A 23205-nucleotide genomic window follows, 5' to 3' on the forward strand; every position below is an offset into this window, starting at 1 on the left:
TTAATTTTGCACCATAATTTTCACAAAATTGTAATTTTTTAAAACTTAGAGCTCTGGTATCTGCCCTCTAGGATATTTAGTGAGTCTTTTGATTGAAGATGTAAATGTTTTGTTTTTAAAATAACTAATTTTAAACCATTATTCTCTCCCGAGTTCTAATTATAAATATTCTAGATATTACCTACCCTTTTAAAAACTTTAAGATTGGGCATTTTTAAAATTGTAGTATTTGGTATATACCAACCTGGAAATAAATTGTAGTATTCAGTATATACCCACACCTAGCATACGGTCACACTGTGCGGTCTTTCCGCAGAACTCGCAAGCGGTCCTTCTAAACGCTGTTGGTGTGCGCGAAGTGAAATAAATCGAAGTAATTTCCCTCGAGCGCTGCAAAATAATGGATCGCACTTTCTACGAAGGCTGGCTAATTAAGTCGCCGCCCACCAAGCGCATTTGGCGAGCAGTAAGTTTCCTCTTGGAAGCCCCAAAAATCAAAGACCCCAAAACGGAATTTTACCTACAAGACCAAAGGAATTTTTATGAAAACCCCAGCTTAAGTCGAAATCGAAATCTTAACAAACCAAATTGCCAAGTGATAAGTGTATTGTGAAAAGAAAACCGCAATTAGCTAACGGTAAACTTAAGACCGGAAGAGATATACCGTAATTTGTGTCCATCGATTGAGTCACTATAATGGAAGTGGCATTTTTTTTTTACAATTACCTTAAGCCTGTATTGGTGCCTACTCTCGTGTGTGTCTGTGTGTTTGTTTGCCGTTGTTGTTTGTGGTATAATTTAATTCATTATTAAACCGAGGGATTGCAATTCCAGTTGATTGGAATGCAAACAAGCTGCAAACCGCAGCAGAAATTGCAAAATGTGAATGAATTTACGATGGCTTCCTCTGGGTTTTCTCTCTTTTCTTTCCCTTTTTCCACCTCCTCTTGTCCCCCTCTCTTTCTCTCACTCTCTTTCTGTTTATGTTTGCTTTTGGCGTGGGAACGTGTTTTTGTTTTTGGCGCTGGTCTAAATTTACGCTTAATTAATTTTCCGTTTAATGTTTACTTTAGGGAGCCGTTCGTGTATTAAATTACCGCCAACTGTTGCGTTTAATCAAATTTATTTTTCCCCGTAATTCGTGTGAAAAGTATGTATGGCTATATGTGTGTATGTTTTTTGATGTTCATATGTAGCTTGTTTTTATGTACGGGCGATAAGCCACATCGGATCACGCACAAAAACAAAACACACAACAGAGCCACAAAAACAATGACGCACTTGTCTTTCCAGCTCCTTGTAGTTGTTGTTCTTGCTTGGGGCAGAGATGGGTGCGTGTCGTGATTTTAATACTATTTAACACTTATTCTCAAAAGTTTTTCATTACCCATATACATAGGTCATAATAGATAATGTAATAATATTCCAAAAATGGTTATTGAAAAAAGTTGGGATGTATATTCTTTTAACAATGTAATAAAGTGTTTAATACTCTGACTTTGTAACTGGCATACACACATAACAAAAACATTGATAATTTCTTGAAGAGTTCATGATGAGATACTTTCCTCACGCGCTCACCTCTAGGGTGTACATTTGAAACCACTTATAATGGATACGACAGTTCCAAGAACACCCAAAACGTTGATCAAAAGGTCTGCAATACAGCATTTTTCAATTACAGCAAAACCCAATTTATGGTTTCTCTGGACTCATACTGTTTGTTTTTCTGTCAAGATAGTAACTAATATTACCTAGCTTTACAATTATTCGACCAGTTTGTTGAAGACTTTATTTCCTGCTTTGAAAATTAAATTCGAAAAGTTACTAAAAGATAAAGTATCTTGTAGATTGACCTTTGATCAGTATAAACTAAAGATAGAAACTAAGGTTGTTTTTACACAAGTCTTCTTGAAAACCGAAATATTGTAAGCAAGTTAAAAGTAAACAAACCAATTTTAGAAAGGTCTACACGAATTTTCGTTGCTATTATTTTGTGCGCCACTGTATAAACAAACAATAATGATGCCTCGAGAGAATGAGCTGCGTATTTCAATCGCCTCGGGGTGCCAATTTCTGGCTTGTGCGCGGCTTTTTGTTTACTGTTTATAATTCAATTAAGCTTGATATTATACAGTCTGAAAAAAACCATCCATTATCAGTTGGGATTTTCATTTTCAGCAAGGTCTCAAACCACCCAGCTGTTTTGGCAATCATTTAACGGTAACGTGGGCGTGGGGTGTTGATTCGTGGGACTGTGTGTGCCTGCTGATTACCCAAGAAAATGTCAATGCAAAATATGATTCGCGGAAAAGCAGCGGCGTTGCAGTCTCAGTTGACATTGCAGTCGGCTGCATCACCCGCTTACTCACCATCACCACCAGTTAACATGATAGTATAGTCAGTCTTTCAGCTGGGCAGCCGGATCAGTAGTGGACTGCTGCACCCCCATATCACCATTCACAGTCCATCGCTCAATAAGGGTATCTAAATTCACAAAAGAAATATCAATACCATTGTAAGGCACATTTATTTATCCAGCTCTAAGATTTCTTCTTTAAACAGTATTAAAGTGAAAAAAAGACATTCGTATCTCCAAAATATATAAATATATTAGTACAACATCACTCTTCTTATCAGTTCCTAACAAATACTATCAACAATTACTCGAATTGGTGTGTATAAAACCATTTTTTGTAAAATCTTTTATATAGAAAAAATGGGTGAACTAAACGAACTTGTTAGCCCTTAGAATATTCTTTGCCCAGATGACTAATTATTTGGATTAGTTAGTCATCATCATTCATGTATCTCTCAGACTCCCAATAGTAGTGATATCTTCTTGAAAATTGTCGCATGGCCTTCATTGTAATGGATACCTCTTATCACTTATTAAAACTAAATAGGGGAATTACTTCATTTGCTTTACTGATAGGTCAAAGCGCTTTTTGTAAGTAAAGATAAGACATTATTATTATTAGTTTTAATTTGAAAATATCTTGGATATGACAAGTCTTATGGCTTAAAATAAGTACATCGCTAGTAGAAGGGTCTGTCCTTGCTTGTTTACTAACTTTGCGTATCGTTCCAACTCTTAAGCGCCTTGTTTCCATTGTATCTTTGCAGCGTTGGCGGCGTCGCTGGTTCATACTAAAGCAGGGAGAGATACCCGAGCAGTTCTGCCTCGAATACTACACCGACCACAACTGCCGCAAGCTGAAGGGCGTCATCGATTTGGATCAATGCGAGCAGGTGGACTGTGGGCTGCGGCTGGAGAATCGAAAGCAGAAGTTCCAGTACATGTTCGACATTAAGACGCCCAAGCGCACCTATTACCTGGCTGCCGAAACGGAGGCGGACATGCGCGACTGGGTCAACTGCATCTGCCAGGTGTGCCATCTGCACGACACCAAGCAGTCGAATGAGTTGCCTCTGGGAGGTGTGGGGGCAGGTAAGATTCCTGAATCACTATTCCAAAGAATTTTCTTCTTTAACGTTTCATTTTTTGTAATACCCAGATGATAACCGCACCCAGCACACGAGCTCCAGTGGCGGACTGAGCAACTCCACTCAAAATACGACCACCACATCGCTGCACTCCTCGGCTGGAACCACGGCAGCCCAAGCTGCAGCCCCGAGTACTGGAGGAGCGGCCCAGCTGCGACGACCTGCGGTCATTGAACAGCAACCGATGCCCTCGAATGCGGGCAACAACAACTCCGATTCGGTGTATGTCAACACGGAATACAGCAATCGCGAGACGATGCTCTGCGATGCCAATTTTGACCAGCAGGATCTGCTCTCGGCTGCCCAGCAGCAACCGCCTCCATCGCCTGCAACTGCACTTTATTTAAACCACAGTGCTTTGATCCAAGCTCAGGCAGCAGCAGCATCCGCCGAGCAACAGCAGCAGCAGCAACAACAGGCCCGCCTGGCGGTCAACTCTAATGGGGTGGTGCGAAAGCTGCCGGAGCACCTGGTGCTCACCCAACAAACCCTGGCGGAGGCTGCTGCCCAACAGCACAGCAGCGTTCAGGCTTCGCCCGCTTTAAGCACTGCCTCCGGGCCCTACATACCCATCAGCGAGTGCTTCTCGGGCACCCCGAGATTCCTGCCCGGCAGTGCCATTCCCGGAGGAGCAGATGTGCCCATACCAAACAATCCCATAACGCCGTTGAACAATTTGGATCCCAAGTTCTATGATACGCCACGTTGTCATAATAACATCGGTTTGAATCTGACCAACGATCAATCCTACTCACCCAAAATCACCAACTTGAGTCTGGTAAGTTAAAGAGTATGTTTTAATCCAGCACTTTGTCATTAATTATTTTCTGTTTGCCTTTCAGCAACAACTGGCCAATCCAAATGCCAGTAAACAACGTTCCGACTCAGATTCGGAAAGCGTTTTTACCGATGACGAAGAATGGGCCCATCCTTTGCCCCTGCGTGAGAATGTGGGTAAGTGTTTCATACCCACATTTTAAATAGAACTATTATCAATTTCAAATGTATCACAGATCGCAGTACCCGACCATCGGATAGTTCTATTGAGAACGAGTCATTTGTGCTGACCTACTCGCAGCGTTTTTCCAAGATGCCAGAAGAAGGTGGAGCTGTGGTGCCTCTAACTGAAACGCATTCCAAGCTAGCAGGAGCAGCATCTCTGGCAGAAGCTGGTGACCAGCTGGAGAAACTGGCTAAGGTGCTGAAGAACAAAAATAATCTTATACTCGACTTTAAGGAGAATGAAAAGTGAGCTAAAAACGCAAACCCTTCTGAATTTCAACCTAACTTCATATTAATTCGGTTTATTGCAAGAATTCCTCGTGATCTGCCGCAGCTGTCAGACACGGAAAACACTTCCCCGGCCATTGTGGCCCGTCGCAATGCCAACTCGGCGTTGATCGAGGAGAGCTACGACATTCCACGCTCCCACCAACTTCCCTACTACAATATCAACCACCTGCTGAGCGAGCGGCCAGTGACCAGCCCGCACAATTCCAATCCCATTGCAGCATCCACACCGAATCTCATGGCAGCCGGTTTGGGCTCCGTGGCTGCCACATTAACGGCAGCCAATCTTGGCCAAATTGGCGGCTCTCAGCCAGCCGCCTCATCGCCCACTAGTGCTCGCACGTTGCCACGCCATTGCTACACGAATGCGGCTCCGACAAAGATGGAGGGCAATGTGTTTCGCTACGATTTTGTGGAGGAGTCTAATCGTCCTCCGGTGAACCGCAAGCTGAAGCCAAAAGGTGCGGGTGGATTGCCTGCCGCTGAGGACAAACCGCCGGAGGAGTTTCCGGCCAAGCCCCCGGTGGGCGTAGAACATTTAACCAGTAAACTTGGAGCGGCTCAGCTTCAGCAGCCGAAAGGACCCAGCGTAGACAGGAAGTGCAAGCCTAACGTCTATAAGGTGAGATAAAAACAAAACGGGTGTCTTAATCATTAAATAATGCATCGATTTATTTTTAGTTGGGAACTTCGGCCACAATGTCGCCGGCAACGCGACGCTCCTCTGGAGCCCCTCTCTCCATGGTGCTGCCGCAGGAAATAGATGTCCACTCCCCGGCAGCATCCACCTTTTTCCACGAGACCCGCACCCTACCGCGCCAGCAACAACGTCAACATCCCAACAGTCCCGGCAGCATGTCGGTGCAACATCAGCGCACGGCATCGGCAGCGGCGACCATGATGAGCTTGGTGGGAGCGGCTGCTGCTCCAAAGCAACAACCGGTGGCGCAGGCCGAGCACAAACTGCAGTACTTCGATCTGGATGTAACCAACAAGCCCCCACTGCTCAATCGATCCAGCATGAGTGTGGGAAATCTGTACTCTCAGGGCAACAATGGAGCTAGTGGAATTCGGCTGGCTGCCGTGGATGCGGGTGGAGCCCGGGCCCCAGTGCCCAGCAGCGTGGTTTACAACTCCGTGGACTTCGTCAAGACGGAGGCATTTAAGAGGATTCGAGAGGAGCGCCAGAGCAATGAGGGCAGCGGCAACAAGTGAATCTGCTGGGTCAGCTGTATGATTGAACATCTCTCCAATGACAACGTGCAATAACTAAGGACCACGTTGCGGATCCGAAATTTTTGTAGTGCCTATCCGGTGGCCAGCGTAGCAAAGCTGGCCCCGCCAAAAAAAAAGTGCAAATTCCGAGTGTCTTTTTCGTTAACATTGTCAAACTCACAACCCATTAAACCACATATCTAGCTTGTAAGTCGGCACCAGCATTTTTGGATGCTGCTTTGAATCTGTAATCCGTATCTGAATCTGTGTCGTTCGTATTCGTATTTAAATCGTGCTTCCAACACTTCCATGTTTATTGTTAAGCTTCGGAATCAAAATGTAACCATGACAAACGATCTTAGTGCTAATTTTACAATGCAAACAGTTATTTTATATACGCAAGCAAAATATTTATATACACGAATTTTATATGGTAACAAATTATTTACAATTTATAAATGTAACACGCGTGCGACACAAGCTGTAGCTTGATTTTGTGCTTTAAAAAAATATATACAATAATACCAACTTTTTGTGTGTTTCTCAAAGTACTAGAATTTCCTTAGAACAAATTTAAAATCTCTAGGAAACGTGTTTGGGTTTCATTTATTCCAAAAACTGTGAAATGCTATAGCAACCCATGTTTTGAGTTCAAACAATCGAAGTCAGCTAGAAATACTTGGCAACGCCGAAGTCAATACTTAACAATCTTTTATAATTATACGAGTAGTCAGTAAACTAGAACGCTTTAGAGTTCTTTGATTTCAACCTTATATATTTGCATTAACAATGTCGCTGGTCTACATCACCCATCACGATGAGAACATCCTGGGCTGTGAGCACGAGTTTGAGAGAGCCGTGGGACCCAAGGAATCGATATTTGTCTACAAAAATCGTAAGAAATTCTTTTAAATCTTAATCCTATCCAGGCCGATTTTTGAATTATTTTTCTCAATCAAGGTTAACTTTTTCTTTGATCTTTATTATCTACTTTCAGCTATTGTGGAAAGGGCAGCCAAGTATGCCAGGGATCTGCGGGAACGCTTTAATGTGGAGGACAAGAAGCTGTCGGTTATTCTGCAGAACGATGGCACCCGCGTCCTAACCGAGGCCAAGAAATCCCTGCATCGAACTATGGGGTGTGCCCACACTCCGATTGATCCACCGTGCGCCTTTCTGCGCAAAAATCAGGGCATCAAGTGGCGGCGGGAGAACACCCACAAGTGCCCCAAGATGCCGCCGATGCCTCCACTTCCACCAGCGGGAAGTGGCGGCCACAAGCCGACCATGGCGCCCAATTTCATCAAACGCAACAAGATGTGCGCAAGGGAGACCATACCCTGTCCCCCGCCACCTCGCTATGTAGACACCCCCGGTGGAACTCGTCACAATCTACTGAATTCCGGTTTGGTGCCGCAGTTCATCTGCCGCAAGGATTTCGGCAAGGTTCCTGTTTACCTCAAGAAGACGAAGAGGATGCTGGCCGATATGAATGCGGTGTGCGCCAAGGAACAGGCACGCCTGTTGGAGCTGTGCCGCGGTATAAAGGGATTTACCAGGGCCTCCGTCGACTTGGGTGGTCCACCGGAAATGCCAGGAATGCGAGTGATGAACCAGCCGGAGCGCAATGAGATCCTTGAGGGATTACGCATGAGCCTGACCGAGATGACCAAGCAATATCAGTCCATGTCGCTGCTCATCGACAGCATCGCCAAGCGGCAGCGCAAGAGCAAACTCGAGTCCGATCTTCGCCAGGTGGAGCAGGATATTCTCCTGATCGAGACCACTCCCATTATCTATGTTTCCGAGTACTAGCGTTGTAATTTTCATTCATTTTCCGTCGTGTGTTGGCATCTGTCAGCCGAGTAAGTCGTCTTCTTTTGGATTCACTTGCTCTGCTCTCAGAGGCGGACACACAAAAAGCTTTGTAGTTTAGGTTGAAAATAAATTTAACGTTTATGCAGTTAACATTTCCACGGCAAAGCTTCCATGGCAGATGGGGCACGTTAGTATCCTACCAAGATCGTAGAGTTCCTGCAGATTCTCCAGCTCGAAAAGGATCGAGCGTTCGCAGATGCTGCAGTAGCGACGGTCCAAGCTGGGGGAAATCTGTATAGAAATTAGATATGTATCTTTTTTAATCCTGATAATAAATTCTTACCTCCACAAACGACACACTGCAGCGCAACAGTGGTTTCTCCAAGGGATCTCCAATCACAGGATTGCCCAGATTGTTATGCAATACCTTAAGTTGTTTTCCTATTTCTTCAACAAAGGCCTTTGTGGTAGATCCCAGAGGATGCTCCTCCGAGAAGTCAGACTTTAGTTTGTTCATCATTCGTCGAGACTCCTCAAACATGCACTTTGTTGTCTGCTGCTGGAATGTTGTTCGTTGACTCAGCGTACCAATAAATTGGAGTCTTAGTCTTATGTGTGTAATGGATAGCATCGCCAGGAGTAGCTTCATTTCATCCTGAGACTTTTTTACATGTACCGTCAGTTGGAGCAGACTCGTTTGCAGGCGAAGAACGGATTGCAGGACGTGGAATTTAACTTGCAGCTGCTGCAGCTGCGTTTCCGTGGCAGGCTCCGAAAATGTAAAGCTATTCAATGGACTAAAGTCTATATATCTTTGCCAATTCGCCTCGACAAATACGTCAAGTCGAAGTTCGGCTAAGAAATCGGTGTGGTAATTGATGGGTTTATCAACTTCCAAATGGCTAATAAGCTGAGCAAGAGCATCCTCATTCCGTACCTTGACCACTTGAATGTCCATATGTTTCCTTTGGGCCACGTTTTGATTTATAAATTCCTTGTTGCGGTAGACAAACATGGTCATTAGATTCTTGTGCCTACTGGTGCAGAGTCCCATTACCGGGAAGTCCTGCAGCACAGCCATGGGTATTGATTGCATCTGCAGTCGGAGTTGGTTGTCCTCATGGAAGATTTGAATCCGATGCAAATGACTGCCTGCGCTCCCCACTGCAAAGCTATTATTGCCCAGGCTGCACAGACCGGTGATCTTCATCCCGCCGACGTAGAGTCGTGTCGCCAGCCACTGCTTCTCCTCCGATCTTGGCATGCACCAGGTCAGCACATGCGACGCCTTGGAGCAGGTTATGTAGTAGCAATTCTTGACGGGACACTCCGTAATCAGTGCATTTTGCAGACCCATGCGATCAGCTTTTTCCCACAAAGCCTTTGTCAAGACAAAATTGGGGATCTCCTGTGGCACGAATTTGTACAGATGGATGAGACCATTGATATCGCCTAGGAGTAGAAGGTCCTTGAAAGCGTCAATATAGCAAATGCGACCAAGTGAGGTGCATACTTCTTGGTGACTCAGGATTGTTTTCGCATCGGCACTTAGGTTGAGAGTCCACAAACTCCCAGAAGCGGTTGCCAAGACCAGAATATGATGACCATTCGTCTCAGAATTATCTGGTAACCAAGCAAACATCGTGATCCAGGCGCGATTAATGAATGCCTGATACTTCTTAAAGCTTGTTATGTTGGAAATGTCTTGTTCGGGTAGCAGGGTGTCCCTTAAGACTACCGACACATTGAGCTCCTCCAGTCGGCTCCATCGGTTGTACTCCGCGGGTTTGCTCATTAAGGTAAAAAATCCATAGGAGTTAAGGGAGCCCAGAAGAAGATTTCCATTTGGTAGTAACTTGGGTGACCGCTTGACAGCTACTAATCTCGTTGCTGGCACAGAAACGGAGCAAACAGCCGTGTAAGCTGGTTCCAAGGCCAAATGTTGCGCCTCCAGGACATCACAGGTGTCGTATATGGCCTCCAGATTCACTTGACTAGCCAAAACATCTAAGGGTCGCGGTTCCGAAGCGTTGCATTCCAAATAGGCTACCAAATATGGAAAAGGATCCAGGGCCACGAATTTGCTGCTCAACTCCAAGGTGACCACTTCCGTCTTGGAGCCACTGAGAGCTATAAACTCTCCCTCCGAATAGCTGGCCACAAAATCGTTAACCGAGTCCTGACGTACATATCCTTTGGCCAGTATAGGAAAATCCAGATTAGCTGGGGGATATAATTAAGTTAGTCCCATATTTCATAGAATAAGAGATAAGTGTGCAATATTTACAAGCAACACAAATAAGGCGAGCAAAACAAAGCGCGAAAAATCGGCATATCAGCCCTTACCAATATCACTATCTTAGTTTTAAATCGGTGTGGCTATATAGCACTAATACACTTACATTTCCCGACATCTTGGCCGCCGCCTGAAATTTCTCCCTCAGTAACTTTTGTCATTTTGCAGTGTTCGGTTCGGCAATCAAATATCCAGCAGAATGTCGAGCAAAAAAAAAGGACTGGACATTATATTAGCTACAGCGGAATACGTCACCGGTACCCAGGGATTTGATCAAGTCTTGAGAATGGTAAGACTATGAATAATAGTGCAACAAATTAAACAGACGCCGCCGAACTCTCACAAAAAACAGCTGAGGGGCAGAGATGGTATTATGTAACCGTAATCAGCTATCGATAGCTTCGGATTTTGAAATTCTCATCTCTCGTGTGGGACTCAGTTGAGAATTTAAAATTAAAATGACCTCTTATTTGGAGTTGGTTTTCCAAAAATTTATATAGAGTTTTTATTCCAAATTTTCATTGTGCTTTTTCCAATTGTACCCTATTTATAAATTCTGCAGATTAAAATAACCGACGGCGGTGATGGTCGCGCCGTGGGAGAGTTTACTGTGGCAAAGGAGCACTTGAACCGCCAAGGAACCCTTCACGGAGGTCTAATGGCCACAATTGTTGATATTTGCACAACATATGCCCTAATGTCGAAAGGAAGTCACCCCGGCGTAACTGCTAATTTAAATATCTGCTTTACAGCCCCTGCTCATCTTGGGGAAGTAATTCAATTAGATTGTAATACTGTACGGGCTGGAAAGAAAATGGCCTATCTGGATTGCCTTCTGACCCGCAAATCGGATGGCAAGGTCATCGCCAAGGGCGGACAAGTCAAGTACATTCAATTCGACAAAAAGAAGCTCGATTACTAAACCAATTGTATGGATTTTATGTGAAAAAATTCGAAATCGTTTTTTGAATAAACTATTTTGGAGGGACTTTTGTGCGTTTTTAAGGGACTTTAAGTTTGTTGTATTTTTTAAGGTATTAGGTTTTTCTTTGCGACTTGGGTTTGTTTCCTAGAACTATTAAGGCCGTTGTTCGGTAGGGCTCGTATTCCATTATATTTCACGTTATTATCTAATATCAGTTTACCTTTAGTTTGCTAATCATAATTTGCTTAATTTCGTCGAAAAGCGGAAAATGCACTTAAAGATAAAAAAATCAAATAACAAACTTAAATCAAAACAATGTATTTGTTAATGAACACTTATTGTTTGCTTAAAGAACACTAAGACAACCGGTACTTATCGCTGAAATAGGCAGTATTTTTGTACTATGCATTGCACTTTTTACTGATTTGAAAGGAACAAAAATGGGCAAATAAATTTGAAATTCGTTACTCCTTTTATTTGGTCCTTTCGATATATCGATTGCAGTATAGCCTAGTCGATATAACTGTGAATGCGGTCACACCTAATCGGTAAGTCAGCTGTTTTTTTGTTTTGAAATTTGTTTTTGTTTTTACAGAAGTTATTACGTTAATCTGATATAAATTAGAATATAGCGTTGCATATTGGCTGTAGTTTGGTAGGTTCCGCATTCCTTTACTATTAAGATATCACGTAATATTTGTTTACCTTGGTTTTGATTACTTTCAAGAAAAGTGTAAGACTGCACTCGAAGATAAAGTAAAACAATTCTTTAGCTTAAAAACAACTACGATTAGTTTGTAAATAACTGTACACCAAGGCACTTTTAGATTAGCGCTAACATCCGCAAAAACCTCTTCCAAGAACCTAATTGTGACTTAAGATGGGTCTCGTCTACCCTAGTATAACACGTACAATAAAGATGGATTGTTACATGTTTATCAAATAATCACAACCTACGACTTGACTTTTAAGTGTCTGATACGGCTATCCTTCTATTTAACCACTATCTTTCTACGAACCAGTATCTAGTAATTTTAATCATCACGATCAAACCGACCAGTTTTTATTACAGTAAACTAGAAGCTAAAGGATTGTCTTTGGGACAACATCCATTCGCTAAAAATGGGAACCCGCAAAAAGGGACTGGAGTTCGTCAAACACATCACGGAGATCATCACAAAATCCACGGGCTTTGAAAGTCACATGCAGAAGGTACGCTCAAGCTAAAGTTTTATATTTATTTTCTAATTTGTTTAATCATCCCCATCAAAGGTCAAGATTTTGGATGGCGGTGATGGAGTCTGTACTGCTGAGCTGAAAGTGGAACGGGAACATGCAAACATGTATTATTTTTTGCACGGAGGCTATATCATGACCCTGGTGGACATGGTAACCACCTACGCCTTGATGTCCAAACCCTGTCATCCCGGAGTTTCCGTGGATCTTAGTGTAAACTTTTTGAATGGCGCCAAAGTGGGTGACGAAGTGGTAATTGAGGCTAATCTTACCAAGGTGGGAAAGTATCTGGCCTTCATCGACTGCACGCTGAAGCACAAAAAGGATGACACACTAATAGCCAAGGGAACCCATCTGAAATACATCAAGTTTGACTAGAGCAAAGAGGTTCAAAATAAACTTTAAAATATTTCAAAGTGATAAGAAAAACCAATATATAACAAATATATAATGGAAACAAAAAGCTTGCCGTGGGTAGTGCCTATAGATTTTTCCAAATCGATTCGACAAACCCAAAAATATTTCACTTTTGTATGGGATATTAATGTGCTTTATTTTATTACATGTGTAGCAGTACATTGTTAGTTAATTGTCAATTAAACATGCTCATTGCGCAATTGCCGGTGTGTTTTTTTGGTTTTGATTAGAGTGAGTGAGTGGCTACTACGGATAAACGTGTACATCGATATGCTTAATTCTTCGGCTGAGCCGTTCACTTGACCAGCGGGCAGTGGGGGCAGCAGGCCTCCGGAGGCGTCAGTGGATCCACTCCCGGCGGACAGCTGACCTCGCCGCACCGCTCCCTCAGGCAGTTGACCTGTCCGTGGAAGCAATTGCACTTGGTGCAGACATCCGGCGACCACACTTCGTTGTTCAGCCGGGTAGTGCCCTTGTCGTCGACGCAGTGGCTCCTCTTGGGCTTGGACACCACCTGAACCGGTGCCGCCGGCGCCAGTTGAACCACCTGGGCCACTGGTTCGGAGTCAGCGGAATTGCACGAGTCCTCCAGTTTGCGCACCTTCTTGTGCAGCTTCTTCAACTCCTTCTGGAAGCTGCCAATCAGCTCCTCCAGACCACTGACCCTTTCTTCATTGACATCGTAAAGGGACTCGAGGGGACTGTCATAGCTTTCGGCGGTGGCCACCTCCTCGTCTTCCTTGCGCAGATCTCTCTTATTTCTGCTGCTCCTCTTGGTGTAAGTCTGGGGTATGTAGGAATCGAAAATGGCCGGTGGACTATTGCATCTGCCACACTCCTGCCACAGATAGAGATTGATGCCAGCTATGTCCTCGCACTTCTTGTAGCCACCCTGGTGCTTGGCCAGAATGAACACGTTCTCGGTGACCTGGTCGAAGTTGTCACCCACATCGCAGAGCACTCGACCAAAGTTGGCCTGCTTGATTTGGACTAATTGCTCGTGGGAGAAGACACCAGGATTCTCGTAGTACAAGCGATCGCCATCTCGCAGGCGTCTGAATTGCTCAACTAGCAGGCACTGGAATAGAGGACCCACCTTGCCACCTTCCACCTGATCTTCCAGGATGCCACCCAACCAAACATCGACGTTGTCTGGATGTCCGTACAGATCCTTCATCTTCTGGCGTATCTCAGCATTACTAATCTCACCAGCTAGATCCTCAAAGTCCTGGGCCACTGTGAGGTTGCATAACTTCCTGTAGACATTGTAGCCAGGCATTCCGTGATCCCTACCCCTCTGGATGTTGATGGCAGCCAGATCGAGGGCCACAGCATGGGCAGTCTGGAATAGCTTCTCTGTGAGCTCCGTGTTGAGGTTCTGATCCGGGGTTTTCAGCTTAGCAGGCACTGCCAGGAAACCCCTCATCAATGGATCAACCCCACCCTCGTAGGCCAAACGCCATGGAGCAAAGAAGGCCTTGTGGAGGAGCAGGTGACCCTGGGGAATGGGCTGGAAGGTCTCATTCAAGCGATGGAGTATGGGATTGATAATGGTGTGTCCAAATCGCAGGGCAGCCGTGGCAAACTCATTGGCTATGCTGGGATTCAGTTGGGGATTGTAACCCTGGTACTCGCCCATCATCTTGATGCCACTTTCTCCAATGATCAGGGGCAACCACTGCTTAAAGGTAATGTGCTGCATCTGGGCGCCCACTATCTTGCGGGATTCTTGGTACAGAGTGTCCCCATCCCAATGGGCATTGATCTCTTTCAGTTTCCTGGCTATCCTATTGTGTTCCCTCATCCAAATGGTGTGCATAGCTAGAAGACCCACTTGCTCATTCACACGAATGTCCCCGGAGACAAAGCAACTCATGGTGTTCTCGTCGAGATTCCTGCGGCAATCCATTCCATCCTGAGGAGCAGCGAAGGGCAGCATGTCCTTCTGCCGCGGGAAGTGAACTCCCACCCGAAGCAAACCCTCTGGGGCAGACAGATTCCTCAGTTCCTGGGCGAATGGAGTACTGTAGCCATAAATCTGCGATGCATCGATGTAGGAGGTCAGTTGATTGATCTGCTCGCGATGTTGAACGCTGTCGAAGAAGAGGGAGGTCATTCCGGAGCCACAAATCGAACTGGATCGCACCAAGTCAATGCAGCGCCGATTGCGAACACGAGGATCATTTGGTGGCACTTCGATGGGATAGCAGGGTGGAGCCATCTCGCAGCTCTTCTTGCAATCGATGCCATCCCAGCTCTCCGAACTCACCGAGGGAATGGCGTGGTCCAGGTCGTGATCCAGGAACTGACCCCACTGCATCACCATGTGGGTAATCCTGGCATCCGGGGTGATCTCTTTGGTGGCAACTATAGAAGTGGATACCAATCGGGCACTGGGTTTGGCATGACCAGAGTACAACATGCCCTTGGTCCAGCCCACGGGCATACTGAAGCCATTCTCGTAAATGGGAGGCGCCAATCTCCGGAAGGCAGTGAGCGAAGCTCCCCAGGTGGGATGTTGCAGGTTATTGCAGGTGCCATCGATACTGCGGTATCGCGAATGGAAACAAATATCCGTACAGTTGGGCGACTCACGGTGCTCCATGCAACCCGACAGCTCGGCCACTAAGTGCAAGTGCTCCCTGGATAACAGATCCCTGAACTCGTACTCCTCGCTCTTCATGGTCAGATTGTCTCCCTGCTGGACATGTTTTCGGATATTCACCAGAGTCCTTTCGTAAATCTCCGCTGCACGGGCCAGTTGCCTGGCTTCTCCAGTTGGAAAGCGGAAGACCCGCAGTAGATCACCATAATTCGGAGGAGCTTTATTGGATCGATTGGAGAATAGCATGTCCAGGGTGTTGTTGATGGCCAGGTCAATCTCCTTGGCCGCCTCTGCAAAGGCTATGCGCACATAGCGATCTCCTGGAGCCAGGTCCACATTGTTTCTAAAAAAGAAATACAAATTAGTTGATTAAATTATTGTATGACTGGCTTGAAAACACCTAAAACAAAAGAAGTTATTTGGTGACCCCGATTTATACTTTTCGTCTTGCTTAAATATATGCATTTATCTTTTAAGCTGAATCATTTTGGAAATAGTATACCCCATAAGTTTGTGACTAAATTCCCTATTAATCTTTGTTAAATAAAGATTTTTATGATTAATATAAATTATAACTTTTGGTGACCCCACCTCTAATAGCCAGCAGCTTAATTCTTTATTAATTTTTATAAATGCCTAGAGCCAGAAGTTGGCACCCTCCATAAAGGACACAAAGCACAGAAACAATAAAGATATCTTGGGGAATTTGCACATTTTAATTACCATAATGCCAGTGCCAGGAGTCGCCCAAATGGCCGCGTTGTCTAATAAAAATGCCAGCCAGTCTATTTCCCCTTTTCTGCGCCTGTCTTCCCCAGGAAAATATGCTGCATTTTTTATTATTTTGTGCAGAAAATAAAAAGAAATCCGCGCATTGCCTTTTGCCTTCCAACTCGGAATGGGGGAATGGACAAGGGGGACGGCCAAGGAATGCTCCTTTAGGAAACTTTCGCCTGTGTAAACTTTGGCATTGTGCGGCGGAGGCGACGTTGTAGGTAATAACTTAACGACCATAATACACCCTGTTGCACCAGAAGTCTGGCACTATCAGTTGCCATTGGCAGTGGTTCTGGTACTGGTCTGGTCTGTGTTGGTCCTCCTGCCTCAGGCAGTGGATATTGCGGAGCCAAGGACTACATATTTCCACGCTGCCATCCTGTGGCTGCCCTTTTGCCTTGTCCTTTTTTGGGCCACTCGGCGGGGCGCCCGTTGTTCTTCGGTTGACAATTGCCCACGGTATTTGGGACATTGATAATTTTTCGGAAAGTTTGCGAATCACTCTTACAATTATTTTAGCACACAATGAATTTTTGTTGCGGTGCCAAAGAAAGTAATAGAGAAAGTGTTTAATTCAAAGATAGTCTTTGTACAAAACTTTATAGAATACTTTTAAAAAAGTTTTTTTGCTGACATCCTCACTAAAATGATTGTTTAACGATTTGTTAGTTTTTGGAATGAAAGTTACTATATAACCCACTTGCTACAATTAATAAAATGGAACAATCTATATATAAATATAAATATAAATTAAATAAATCTATTATATTTGCTTTAGGGAAAAATTATGAACACTTACTAAAATAAAATATGTATTTCTTTATTTTACAGACATTAAAGTATGTATTTCTGTGGTTTTTCTAGCAAGAAACTAGTGGTGTTTTAATTTTTTAAAGTATTTCGATTAACTTATTTTTCTTAAATTTTGTTAATAATGAATCCCATTTTCAGTAAGAGTATCTCAGCTATCACCACTTGCAGTTGCCTAATTTGGTGTAAAGTTTTTTTGTGGGTCCTGGCTTCCGTCTCACTCTCGTTCCTCCTTTGCCACATGCTGCGGCGTACGGCAATGTATTTCCGTGGTTTCCCTTTTTGCCAGCAGCACAGGATCACGGGAGCAGGAGCTGGAGCAGGATGAGGGGCAGTAGCAGGAGGCAGTGGCTCCAGAAAGGAGCAGCCAAAGCCAGTGGCAGCAACAAAAACAATGGCAGTAACAGGATAAGCTTTTGTTTTACGCCCAGCATTACCCACAACTTAGGCGGATTTCTGTGTGCTGCTGCCTTTGGTTGTTGTGTTTTGGTATTTTTCTTATTTTTGTTGCACTGGTTTCGTCGGGGTCTTTCAGCGGTTTTTGCTCACTCTTAATGGCGGGGATTCCCGGATCCTTCTTCCAACATAGTTTTTCACTTTTGGCGCTGCTTTCTCACACCCTTTTTCTGGATTTTTCCTTTATAATTTTCTGCCCCCTGATGCTTTGCTGCGGTCTGGCGACTGGGTTTTCCCGGCGTAATGAGTAAAGTTTCTAATGCTGCCGGCGCAGAGAACTGTAAGCCGATTCAGCTCCTGTTCCTGCCACTAAATGCTGCGTCCACCCCACACACACACACACATGGAAATCCCCAGATTTCCACCATTATCCCGCCCGCTTTTCCTCGACTGCCAAATCCTGCTGCATTATGCATCGGAAAATGGCTGTGTAAGCAGAAAGTAAGCCGCCACGGCGGTTCTTTTGTGGGCCAGTCGGTGGTTAATGGCCAAGTCCGTATTCCCAATCTCCACTCTTTGCCGCCTCAAATTGATTTACGGCCTGTGGCAGGATGGATGTGGATGTGGATGTGGATGTGGACGCGGAGGCCATTTGCTCAATAAATTCACATCTTGTCGCTTTTTTTCGGAACAAACAATTTGAAAACTTCTAAGGCCGCAAAAGGAGAGTAAAAGTTGAGGTACAAGATGGGCACAAGTTCTATTTTAAATGCACCTCAAGAAAAGTGTATACCTGAACTTTAGACTTATTTCCAGGAATTTACTGAAAATTAGTTAATATATATAAATTACAGATTCACTGCACAATATAAAAAGCAAATATCTTGAATTAGGGGAGTAGACACACATTTATTGTAAAATAACTCATGGTCAATAAAATACCAAAACATTAAATCAAATAAATGCATGCATAAAGATACATTAAGAAATAAATGTAAAAGCATTTGCTGTCTATATTGTTTCAGATTTATTGCGCATTTATACATTATTGTATCTTACATCTACAAATAAAGAAAAATTATTAATGATTTATATTCAGCTTTTAAATAAAGCTTTGTGTCTTTATGTTATTTATTCTTTCGCTCTTAATTTTAAAATTTGACTTGGAGAAACGGTATTTTCTGTAGTGTGCCTCACTTCCATTTCTTGTTGCAGCCAGCAACTTGTCAACTCAATTTCAATTTGGGCAATTTGGATAACTTGTGCGGTTGCCTCAGTGAGGAATTTTCACTGCCTTGTGTCTCCTGCCATTTTCCCCAACCGAATGCATGTGTGTGAGTGTGAGTGTGGCACGTAGCTTTTCCGGGCTTAGCACGTTTTTCAGTTTGGCAACTAGCAACTGGCAACAGAAAGCTGGTAACTGAAAACTGAAAACTGGCAACTGGCAACGGCGGCGACAACTTTTGTGCCTTCCTCGCCGCCTTTTGATGTTCTTGGTGCCTGGGTGCATATTTTATTTGCAGTTTAGCTGACAACACAGTGGAGCTCAGTGCCTTGGCAACTGGAGGGGATTAGCAAGTTTGTGCAGCTGTTAACTGCTTCTGATAACAGCCAGTCGTAGCTTGATGTTTATCCTCCTCGCTGCTGCAGGAGGTTCATTTTCCCTGGACTTTCCCTTGATTTTGCCTTGGTTTTGTCTTGGTTTTCCCTGGTTTTCCGGCCACTGTGCAGTAGTTTAGCCAGCAGCTTTATTTTATGGTTTTATGTTCTTTTCATAGTTTTGCGGGAGTGGTTTCCAAGCAATTTAGCTCAGTGCAACTACGCAAGGATTAAAGAATCATTTGAGGCATGCATAGACTAATCCTGCCAGCAACAATTGTAAAACATGTTGGTTCATTTTTAAAACACAACTTTGTAACATTTTTATTAAAGTTAAATTACTAAATGGAAAACATGAAAGCTATTATTTTAAGTAAATTAAAGTATAGAGAAAATCTATGAAATGTTTGCTATACATTTTATACGTTTTTTAAATTTTATTAATAGGTAAATAAAAGGTGGGTTTGTAGTTAAAAATATTTACAACATTTTCATTTGGAAAATACTTTCAAAATCTTTTTAAAATATAACTTGGTACCCACAGAGATGTTAAAATTGATTAATTTCCAGCATAATCCGTTGCATCATTAAGTTCATGTTCAGTTTTTCTGTGCCTCAACTATTTTTCAATTAATTAAGCAAGTTTGCCGCGCACTTAAACGCATTTTAAGTGCGTCCTCTGTTGGCAGAGGCCTTTTTCTTGCCAGTTCTCCACAGTTCTTTCGCCTTTGAGCAAAAGTTTTCCCTTTGATTTTAATGGAGTCTTATACAATCCGCCCTTCACGCCGCCGACAGCGCAATTAAAGTTGCGGTCGCGACGGTGCCCAAAGTTGAGCTATTTGATTTTGATTCGGAATCCTTCGTTTGCTCACCTGATGGTAACCAGTGCGGAGGCGGAGGCCCTGCCAAACTGGTTCTTCACCTGGCACTCGTATCGTCCTCCATCCGGGAAAGTCACATTCTTCACGAAGAGACTGCCGGCGCCGCTTATTTGATATTTCTCCGTCAGCTGCACATTCGGATCAATGAGCCGGCCATCGCGGCGCCACGTAATCTGAGGATGTACACAGGAAAAAATTGGGAGTCATTTAGATACTCATAAAAAATAATTAAAATTTGTTCATATATAAATGTTATATTTATATTCTAATAACATAACTTTAATAATGATGTTGTCGGAGATATATCTTTTGGATGAAAATCTTAGTATTTATTTGATTATAATAACATCAAAATAAGATTCCAATTTACAGATATTTTTTCCGGTGGCCAAACCGAAAATCAGACCAAAAGGAAACGTCAACAAGTGGCGGGTAAATAAAAAAAGTTTCCGATTCCCTGGCCATTTGCCGGGGTGAGTGAGTAAGTAAGTTTACCTGCAGTCCGTCCTCGGGTTGATCCACCTGGCAGGGCAGCTCGATGGTGGTGCCCGTAATGGCCACCAAATTGGTCGGCTCGATGGCGAGATGTGGGGGCGACTGCGAGCGTTCCACTTTAATGGTGGCCTCCACGCTCGTCTCTCCGTTTTCATTGCGCGCCGTGCAGCGATAGACACCTGCGGGGGATTTGCAGTATTCATGGATAATGTCCAAGGCATCGGATGGAATGGAATGGAATGCAATGTAAACCGATTTTGGCAATCACTTTCCCTACTTACCGGCATGCTCCTGGCGGGCGGCACTGACCACCAGTTCGGTGTTCTCGTTCTCCAAGAGCAGATCGGGGGTATTCCCCGCAAGAGCCTTGCCGTTGAATTGCCAGTCGATGGTGGGCAGCGGATTGCCATCGGCATCGCACTCCAGCACAAAGGCCTTGCCCAGTTTGATTGTTTGGCTTTGCGGTGCTGTTAAAATTTCGGGCAATTCTGCAAGAGTGGTAAGTGGTGCAACGGGGCGAATGAGTGATTTTCGAGCAATTTTCCTGCTCCAAATGGCAGCAACAAGCGACTAAAGCGCAAGCCGGCGTTGGTTTGGTTTCTATGAGTCCTTTGTTGCCGAAGCACCACCAAACGCCAAACATTAACCCCCAAACGCCCGCCTTTTGACCCGCTTTAGCCGCTGCGCAGTGGGAATTCATTTTCAAAAACGTATTTCAATATTTACCAAAAACTTGTAAGGTCAGTTTAATAATTAAAAGGGTATTTTATGAACATATCTAGTATATTAACTAACGTTTAATGGTAACAAAACAATGAAGTATTTGAAAAGGGAGCTTTACTTGGCAAAATATCGAAAAATAAAGTTTGAAATAGAACTTAAAAAACAAAATTTAACTTATAACTATGCTAAATTAAAAAAAAACATTAATTTTGTACTTTAATGCCTAGCTAAAAGAGGATTACATTTAATAAAAAATAATAAGAACATATCCTAACCCACTGTACTTCTGTCCAAGTCCCTAGGGCGTATACGTAATATAAATTCAAAAATTTCGCTGCATACTTTTCAGCGTGCCCGCCATATTTATTTGTATACGAGTGTTTGTGTTTGTTTCGAGTATTTGCCCGTGTCTGTTTATGCGTTCGCCGGGTTAATTATGCTGACCAAGCGCAATGCCTGAGTGCTTAAACAGTTCATCCGCCCCGTAGGTCCCGTAGTTCCCGCAGTTTTCGAGATCCCCTAATCCCCATTGCCATTTCCCTTTCCATTCCCCATCCACAAAAGCCACAGCGCGCAATTTGTGCGTGCCCTCGCCGCACATAATAGTTTATAATTTTTGCACTTAATTCTGCAAAATAATGCATAAATTTCGTACTTCATTTTGTGCCGACAACCACAAATTATAATGAGCCATTGTGCTGCATCAAGGCGGTGGATGCACATGCACTTTCCGCCGTCTGCGATCTCCATTCCCCTGGGGATATATATATATATAAGCTATATATATTTCACTCCGCGTTGGCCATTTCTATTGCGCCATAAAGTACAGTCACGTACAAACGCTCGAAATACGGCTATAACGAATGGAAAAACATAAAAAGCTCAAGTGCCAAGCAGTTTCGGGGTTAACCTCCTGCCGGGATGCACTTCTTCGGTTATTTAATGAGCAACTGGCTACGTAGCGAGAGCGCTTAATGTGCCCCAATCAAACCCAGAGCAATTTATTTAGTATTGCATAAAGTTACTGCACTGCAAAAAAGTACTTAAATAAAGTACCAAAAGAAAAAAAATATATTTCTTTACGAAAAATTCTATAAAATTTTGTATACCATATTCAAATAAAAAAACTCTTTAATCTTTTACTATTCACATTTTTGTTATTTTACTTTTTGTTATTTTACTATTCACATTCCTTTGAATGAGTTTATTAAAAATATTAGAAACAAATTTAAAATAGGTTAAAATTAAATTTTCTTGTATTTTTAACTATTGTAAATTTGTTTCCCATATTTCTATTAAACTCATTCGAAGGAATGTGAATAGTAAAATAACAAAATGCTGTTAGTATTTATAGCAAAAACTTGTGTTATTCTGTTTCCCACATTCATAGTAATTTTCTGAGTGCAATACTACAAACTTTTGTGATTTGATTTGTCTACATAGAGTTCCATCCAATCACCGACACCACCTGCTGTCAAAGTTGTCGCAATTTATCTATCGGGGAGTGGGGTTTCATCCCGCGGGGGCAAACTCCTCTGCAAAGTCCCAATGCCCCAATATCAGTTGTGTTGCCGTGGCCAGTATCCTGGTCAGTCTCCATTGCAGTCCCCAGCCTCATCCTCATCCGAATCGTTGCCATTTCCCACTCCCAGACGAAAACAAATTAAATCGACTGCAAATTGAGTAGAACGCGACAGTTGTGACTGTCGATGGTGTATGGCCAGAAAAAGGGGATCTATTGTGACCATCCCAAACGGTTTCAGTGATGAGCAGTACTTTGGTACCTTATGTGGTTACCATTAAAACTAATAATAACACTCTATCAATATTCTATAAATATTCCATTTTATGTTATATTATAATAACAATCATAAAATCAAAGTTATAAAGATTAAAATTAAAGCTATGAGCTCTCTTAAAAAATTTGATTCTGTTTCATATTAAAATACATAACCCTAAGATAGTTAAGTACAGCTACTTTGAATACTGAACTAGTATAAAACTATAATAAATAAAAAAGTATGGTATCTATCAAAAAACCTATTCGTAGTAAATATAATTAATATAATATCGAAAATACATTCTACAGTAAATGACCTCTTAAAAACTATACTTAATTTAAATTTATTTCAAAATACAAATCTACCCCAAACTAATAATCTAAAACAATAAATCAAGGGAAGCTTGGAAATAGTAAATTGGTAACGTTGCCGAT

The 23205-nt window shown here is 43.1% G+C and overlaps 6 protein-coding genes across 7 annotated transcripts in view; 4 read left to right on the plus strand and 2 right to left on the minus strand.

Moving 5' to 3' along the window:
• The first annotated feature begins 300 nt into the window (after positions 1-300).
• Positions 301-6540, plus strand: LOC108038165 (protein daughter of sevenless). Its single transcript, XM_017114912.2, has 7 exons — positions 301-466; positions 3127-3451; positions 3519-4285; positions 4350-4461; positions 4521-4755; positions 4822-5419; positions 5479-6540. The coding sequence occupies exons 1-7, from the start codon at positions 401-403 to the stop codon at positions 6010-6012; spliced, it is 2637 nt and encodes an 878-aa protein (XP_016970401.1). The 5' UTR covers positions 301-400; the 3' UTR covers positions 6013-6540.
• A 106-nt stretch (positions 6541-6646) lies between these two features.
• LOC108038183 (enkurin) lies at positions 6647-7980 on the plus strand. Its single transcript, XM_017114931.1, has 2 exons — positions 6647-6907; positions 7010-7980. Exons 1-2 carry the CDS (start codon positions 6802-6804, stop codon positions 7825-7827), a joined length of 924 nt encoding a protein of 307 aa, XP_016970420.1. The 5' UTR covers positions 6647-6801; the 3' UTR covers positions 7828-7980.
• Positions 7969-10324, minus strand: LOC108038173. The gene is made up of 3 exons (XM_017114923.2): positions 10233-10324; positions 8174-10053; positions 7969-8121 (listed from the first exon to the last, which is right to left on the minus strand). The coding sequence occupies exons 1-3, from the start codon at positions 10285-10287 to the stop codon at positions 7969-7971; spliced, it is 2088 nt and encodes a 695-aa protein (XP_016970412.1). The 5' UTR covers positions 10288-10324.
• On the plus strand, positions 10267-11114 carry LOC108038193 (acyl-coenzyme A thioesterase 13). Its single transcript, XM_017114942.2, has 2 exons — positions 10267-10415; positions 10689-11114. Exons 1-2 carry the CDS (start codon positions 10326-10328, stop codon positions 11046-11048), a joined length of 450 nt encoding a protein of 149 aa, XP_016970431.2. The 5' UTR covers positions 10267-10325; the 3' UTR covers positions 11049-11114.
• A 493-nt stretch (positions 11115-11607) lies between these two features.
• Positions 11608-12904, plus strand: LOC108038203 (acyl-coenzyme A thioesterase 13). 2 transcript variants are annotated; one of them, XM_017114953.2, is made up of 3 exons: positions 11608-11706; positions 12112-12263; positions 12324-12904. In XM_017114953.2, exons 2-3 carry the CDS (start codon positions 12174-12176, stop codon positions 12663-12665), a joined length of 432 nt encoding a protein of 143 aa, XP_016970442.1. In that variant the 5' UTR covers positions 11608-11706; positions 12112-12173; the 3' UTR covers positions 12666-12904. The 2 variants fall into 2 exon arrangements, with proteins under 2 accessions (XP_016970442.1, XP_016970451.1); XM_017114962.2 differs by having other exon boundaries at positions 11609-11706; positions 12124-12263.
• LOC108038151 (peroxidasin) overlaps positions 12815-23205 on the minus strand; it is a 35859-nt gene continuing 25468 nt past the window's right edge. The window contains exons 7-10 of the mRNA XM_044458151.1: positions 20549-20755; positions 20268-20446; positions 19764-19945; positions 12815-15652 (exon numbers count right to left, since the gene is read on the minus strand). Coding sequence (XP_044314086.1) covers positions 13000-15652; positions 19764-19945; positions 20268-20446; positions 20549-20755 — 3221 coding nt within the window. The 3' untranslated portion in view covers positions 12815-12999. The remainder of the gene's footprint in view (positions 15653-19763; positions 19946-20267; positions 20447-20548; positions 20756-23205) is intronic.

The sequence above is a fragment of the Drosophila rhopaloa genome, unplaced genomic scaffold, assembly GCF_018152115.1.
Source record: "Drosophila rhopaloa isolate 14029-0021.01 unplaced genomic scaffold, ASM1815211v1 contig_163, whole genome shotgun sequence".
Lineage (NCBI taxonomy): Eukaryota > Metazoa > Arthropoda > Insecta > Diptera > Drosophilidae > Drosophila > Drosophila rhopaloa.